General features: G+C 36.2%; 1 protein-coding gene across 1 annotated transcript; it reads left to right on the top strand.

Annotated features, from left to right (window-relative positions):
• Window positions 1–5,050: 5,050 nt before the first annotated feature.
• On the top strand, window positions 5,051–6,013 carry LOC123240010 (casein kinase I-like). The gene has a single exon (XM_044667350.1). The coding sequence runs from the start codon at window positions 5,051–5,053 to the stop codon at window positions 6,011–6,013; it is 963 nt and encodes a 320-aa protein (XP_044523285.1).
• Window positions 6,014–7,035: the final 1,022 nt, after the last annotated feature.

Consider the following 7,035-nt stretch of genomic DNA (forward strand, 5'->3'; position numbering starts at 1 on the left):
TAATGAGTCCAGGCAGTTGTTAATTAGTTAGGTATGTGACTGACCTCATGATTTTGAAGAAATTCCCAGAAAACTGCCTCTAATGTATGCTCCGTGAGGGCAGGGACTGTGCTCATTTTTATTTTTATATACTCAGAATGACATCTACTATGTACATAAGAAGTGGTATTGAATTGAGTTAAATTGGAATGAATAATTAAGTATCCCACATTCCCTTTACTAACCTTCAATATTGCATTTTTTATTTTTTGTTATTCTGCCTGCTTTCACTTGCAGCAATATTTTAGAATGATTAATGTTTGCATTAAAATAATCATTGATTTTCATGTTACAGCTTAACTTAATAATGATAATTTGGCTAATTCCTTATGCAATTTACTGTATAAACTTTTTTTTGATGATTTAAAATTATTCATTGTCTACCCTAGATTTGCTATAACCTTTATTTTACCTTCTTGATTTTCCTTCTTTAATTGATTTATCTTCTGTTAACTTATTTTTTTCAAAATATCTATACTAATAGGTTACATTAATATAGTGCTTTAACTCTATGTAGCACTTTATCTACATTAGCTATTTTATTCTCAAAACAACCCTCAAACTGTAAAGTAGTAAGTAAAAGTAATTTTTTAAAAGTAATAATTACTGTAAAGTAAAAGGATTATTATCCACATTTTACAAAGGTATCAAGTATGAACATGAGCTATATAGGTACAGAAAGGAGAAATCTTTTTAGGATATCTGAAACATTTTAAATTAAGTTCAGTCTTTGAAATAGGCTTATTCACTGCTAAAAAAACAACACAAACCTGTCATTTGGGCATTCTGCTATCAGAAAGGTGTGGTATTTCAGTCACAAGTACTGAACTGCAAATTTCATGCTTTTTTGGGATTCCATTAGGTTTCTCCCTTGAAGTCCCATTTTACTACACCATTTTGAATGCTGAAGATATATAATTCTGAAAAATTCATCAAGTTCTGGTATTTGTTTTGAATTGTTTGATAGAATTCATGAATCCACTTGTTTCTAGAGATATTTTACAAAGAATTTATTAGTTTTAGATATAAACATATACATGTGTATATATGTGATATATATGTATATATATACTCAGAGACAATCTAACATGTATAAATATGTATATTTTATGTGTGAAATTGATTCTATCTATAGATGGAAAGATTTAGATATATACACATACATAATGATTTATTTTGGTTATTGTTTAATCAATATTTTATATATATTCATTTATTTATAATGTTCAAATTTGTTGTCACATAGCTGGGTATGAATTCTATAACAATTTTATTTATTATTTGTAGCAATTCCCTCCTCATTTGAAAAATTGGTAATTTGGTTTTTCTTTCATCTGCAGTTATCTCTTTTAATGGTTTCTAATTAGAAATGAACTCTTATCTAAAGTCATGCTTGAAACTGCCGATTTTATGGGGTTAGCAAAGGAATTTTTCATCATCAACTACTTATTTATGAGAGGAGTGAAAGCAAGAGCAAGAGCAAAAGAGAAAAACATAGAAAGTAGAGTAGAAAATTGGTTATTCACTTTTATCCAGTCTATAAACTGTTTTCTTTATTTAGGCTAATGAAAAGCATGAATAATGTTATTTTTTACATCTTTCTGGTGCTCAGCAATAATTTTTCTCTTTGTAATATATAAAATTTACCCAAATTGCCTTTAATTATTCCATTTTCAATTATTCTAATTCTCATCCATATTCCCAGGGTCAACTCAATAACCTTTATAAATATAAATCCTGACATTCACCTGACATACCTATAGCACTAAATTCAGATTCTAAACTACTTCAGTAATTATTATACTTTTTAAAAAAGAAATAGACATTCCACCCTTTTACAGAGATACAATCACACAAACTTATACCTCTACAACAATAACTTCAGTTGTTACTCTGCAAAATGCTAAATTTATTTTTTTTTCCTTTTAAAATGTTTAAACCTTCTGATTTGTTGTTTTACTTTCTCTGCATAGCTCTGTTAAAATTACTTACTTTTCCTTTTACACCTAACTTGTTTATTCATTATGTGAAACTCATTATCAAAAATCTCTTACTCCTTTTTCATTTTTATTAATGTAGTTAGAATACATATATACACATATGATATTAATTTTTGGATAAGGTATAATTTTCTACCCCTCCACAGTGATGTTTTTTTTTTTTTTACTATTATTTGTCAATGAACCTTGCTGCTGGATCTTTGCTAAGCAAATGAAAACAAGTAAAATGATAAAAAAGTTTCATGTTTTCCTCTGATGTATGCAGCTTTAGAGCAATAAATTTAAGGCTTTTTTTGTATTATCAAATCCTTTATTATCTGCCCAATTTATTCCACTCTCACTAATCATACACAAATGCTGCTCTGTTCACAGGATCCTGATGGACACCATAGTCATTATACTAAATGTAAATATAGAAACATGCAATAATGTATAGAGGATCTCAATCATTCATAAAAAATACTCATAATTGAGGTCTTTTCTGATCATAGCAATCCTTACAGATTCTTCTTTTATGTTATAATTTCCATCACTAGCTATTTTCTCCTTCTTTTAGTGATAGTTTCAGTTCATATTACTTCCACTGTGAATTTTTTGTTTTTAAACTCTGGAGAACATTCAAATTCTCTAATAATGATTTAGTGATCCTGGGCTTTTTTGATCATCATAATCAGGTCAAATGTCCCCAAATCCTCTTCAGGAATTATCTTGGAATTTGCTCCTTGGTTTAGACTTCAGTTTTTTGTCAAAACTCCTAGGAATGTGGAGAAGAATCAAAAATACATTTTAGGACTTAAAAAATTTACTAGTTTATCTGGGTATGAAATTTCCCCATCATTTTCTGGAATCAAAATTCATCTTTTTTCTCTTCTCATGATGGATGAATATTCTTTTTAAGTTCAAATTAGCAGTACCTTTATAAGCAGTCATTTTATCCTGAGCATACTTTAAGATTCTTTATTTAGATGAAGCTCTGGAATTTAATGACTAAGTATCTGATGAATAAGAGCTGAATTTCCCCTTGGAGGCTATCAAGTGAATTATATAAACCCGTGGCTGTCTATTGATTTTTATTAGCTCAAGAAAATTCACTTGATCAATTACAGAAAAATTACCATTTGAATTCTGATGATTTTTAGATTTTCTCACATAGCTTTGCCTTTTAGTTCTGTCATCTTTTCTTGGAAAGTCTCAAGGCCTCTTTCCAGTTAAATTGATTTATATTATTTTATTTCAATTGCTTCTGTAGGTTTGCTTTCTAATTAATGACTGTATTTTCCAATAATTTAATTGCACTATTTTCTTTAAATTTTTCTACCACTTTTCAATTTTATTGTCCTTTAGCTACTTATTTTTTATACTGTATCTCTAATTACTAATGCAAGCTATTTCTTCGCCAGTATGATACAGTATTGACCCCAGATTACTTTCCTTTCATATATATATATATGAAAATATATATCACACATGAGCATTCATGTTTAATATTCATTTAGATGTGGTTTTCCAGGCTACACCTGAAATTTATTTTGTTATTTTACTCCTTCCCCCACAAATATTTGTCTACTTGTTTATTCTATGGATCTTTTTCCATGCCTTTAGTTCAGGGTCTTCTCCTTGTCTAAGGGGCTCTGATTGTTTCTTTTATTTATATTTCCCTCTTTCAAACCTGGGATGGTGGAGGGGAAAAATTGGGGGAGCTGAGCTATTTTCAACCTGTTACCATATTAGTTAACCTAAATTCGTCAGCCTATACTTTTAAATAAGCAAAAAAATAGGATAAAACTTAAAATCTTTTTCAATTGTTATCTTGAAATATTAGTTCCAATATTGTTCAGCCCGAAGTACCTCTAATTTCTCACCAATTATCTCTCTGTTCGGCAAAGCATCTCTCTCTGTCTCTGTCTCTGTGCCTCTCTGTTTCTGTCTCTCTCGCTCTCCATTTCCTTTTTTATTCTTTCTCGCCTTCCTCCCCTCTTCTCTAACAGCCCAATTTTAATTTTATAGCACTCAGAGCCCTTCTCTCCTTCCTCTACCTTTGGCTCTCTCATAAAAAAAAGAACTATATTTTATCAAGTTACACTAATGTGAACTGCTTAAGAATCCATCCATCATGAGAAAACGGAGAGAATATAATTTGCACAAGGGCTAAGGATTTCATTTGATTTCATTTGTATAGGGAACTTCCAGGTGAGGAAAAGCAATTTGATCAAATGCTACTCAGCATCTCCTCTGAAACTTAAAACGTTTATATATATTTTATAGAGTTGCTCAGAGCACCGAGAGGTGGTGACTTGCCCTAGTTCTCGCAAGCTTGAACCCAGGTCTTCCTGATTTCTAGGTATGCTCTCTGGCCACTTTGTCAAGATGCCACAATTTACAATGAAACACAAAATCAGGATTTTTTAACCCAGATAAATTGGCCTTTGAGCTGCAAGTCCAGGTAGAGTCTAAACTTGACCTCCGAAGTCTTTTCCAGCTAGGAGTTCCTGGCACACATTTTTACGGGATGGTTTGACCCGTCCTTACCCTGTCCATCCACCACATCTCTGCCTGCCCTGGGATACTGCCTCGCGGTTACAAAAGGAGGCAGGGGCCCTGCAGAGGGGCTGCGGTGTGGGTGCGGGTGCGCTGAGGGGTGCGGTGGGGGTGGGGGTGTTCTTAGAAATGGATTTAATTCAGCCAGAGGAACAAGATGGCCGCGATGGCGGAGTGACCTTAGTGCTGGCAGGCGGGCGGCCGCCGGCGCAGGCGGGAGTGAGCCGGCGGAAGGAGAACGGCCAGCCCAGCCGCTGGCCTCTTCCAACTCCAGGACGTCTCCTAGAAGCATCTCCACCGAGACTGCTGATCCTGGAAGCGCAGAGCCGCCGGCGGACTCTGGCAGTGGGCTTGAGGCTGCCTCTTCTGGGTAGCCCTCAGCCTTCAGGATCTGAGCATCCTGGTCTCCACTTTTTCCCGCCGGCCAGCCGCCTCCCCAGCCTCCCCACCTCTCCCCCTTCCATCTTCAGGCTATGGCCATGGCGCACAAGAAAGGCTCTAAGAACTCCGAATTAGTTTTCGGAGGTAAATACAAGCTAATGAAGAAGATCGGGGCCGGCTCCTTTGGCAAGATCTACCTGGCGGTCAACGTTTCCAACGGTGAGGAGGTGGCGGTGAAGATGGAGTCCCAGAAGGCCCGGTCGCCCCGGCTGCTGCATGAGAGCAGGCTCTACAAGGCCCTTCAGGGTGGGGTGGGCATCCCCCACATGCGCTGGTATGGCCGGGATAAAGGCTACAACGTGCTGGTCATGGACCTCCTGGGCCCCAGCCTCGAAGACCTCTTCAATTTCTGCTCCCGCAGGTTCACGATGAAAACCGTGCTCATGCTAGCCGACCAGATGATCAGTAGAATCGAATACGTACACGCAAAGAACTTCATACACAGAGACATCAAGCCAGATAACTTCCTCATGGGGACCGGCCGTCATGCCAATAAGCTATTCCTTATTGACTTTGGTTTGGCCAAAAAGTACCGAGACAACAAAACCAAGCAGCATATCCCCTACCGAGAAGATAAAAATCTCACCGGCACTGCCAGGTACGCCAGCATCAATGCACACCTTGGCATTGAGCAGAGCCGCGGAGATGACCTGGAGTCCATAGGGTACGTGCTTATGTATTTTAACAGGACCAGCTTGCCCTGGCAAGGACTCAATGCTGCAACAAAGAAACAAAAGTATGAAAAGATCAGTGAAAAGAAGTTGTCCACTTCTGTTGAGAGTTTGTGTAAAGGGTTCCCGGCAGAATTTGCCATGTATCTCAACTATTGCAGGGGCTTACGTTTTGAAGAAGCACCAGATTATTTGTACCTGAGGCAACTTTTCCGGGCCCTTTTCAAGACTCTGAACCATCAATACGATTATACATTTGATTGGACAGCAATGAAACAGAATAGTTCCCAGCCAGCAGCCTCATCCAGTGGGCAGGGTCAGTAGGTTTAAGCCCTCAGGGATTTCTAAACCTAAAGATGAACAGATGAAGTAGAGCAGATCATTGGAGCAAAATTTGCTGCTCCTCAAATGTAGAAGTTTTAAGTTCATATGTGCACTTGCCAGTGGTTGTGGGCAACCATTTACTTGATGTAAAGAATTTAATTTCATTATAAACTGGCTCTGGGTAGTTGTAGCCACCATAATTGTGAATATTAACTGAGAGAATGAAACATGATGTTCAGTTTTTTGTTTCATTTTTTGAGTGAAAAAAAATTAAATGTTTGACACAAGTGTTGGAGAAATTGTGAATATGCCTTTTTTGTTACCTTTTCATTTTGAAAATGTACTGCTTTGAGATCTCATTTTCAAAGATCTCGTGAAAAATATTTAGCAACAGTTTTGACATTTTGATAATTGTAAATATGCACAATTGTGCACTTTTAAGGTTTTTCCCTCCCTGGGGTTTGAAAGTTTTTAATTTAATCAATTTTAATGGTTCCTGTGTGCATGCCAATTGACATGATAACAACTGAACATTCCAGTTTTTCAACATATGAAAGACTGCTTACTGTGCTAGAAACAACAGCATATACAGTAAAGACTTAAAACTTAGTGTACTAGATTATCTTTAGGACTCTGCATTAATTCTATAATGTTCTTGGTATAAAAAAGGAAAATAGCATATTTGTTACAGAAATTTGGTTACAGTCTTACAACTGAGCCTGTATGCAAGTTGCCTAGATAAATGTAATCACCGTAAACATTAAAAACCATGGATATAAGTTCTTTTGGAAGTCATACAATGGTGACATGTCTTGGAAACTGAATCAGTACCTATATACAGTCCCACCCTTTGCTTGGTCAAATTTCCACCATGGGGATGGGAATTTCCTTGGATGACACAATGGTTAGAGAACCATCATGTAGAGACATGCTGTTAAATACACAAAATACCAATGGTCCTCTCACATTCCTACCTTTTTCCACTGGAAGAATTCAGGCTCTTATGTCCTCTGTCATATGCA

The sequence above is a fragment of the Gracilinanus agilis genome, chromosome 3 (genome assembly GCF_016433145.1).
Source record: "Gracilinanus agilis isolate LMUSP501 chromosome 3, AgileGrace, whole genome shotgun sequence".
Classification (NCBI taxonomy): Eukaryota; Metazoa; Chordata; class Mammalia; order Didelphimorphia; family Didelphidae; genus Gracilinanus; species Gracilinanus agilis.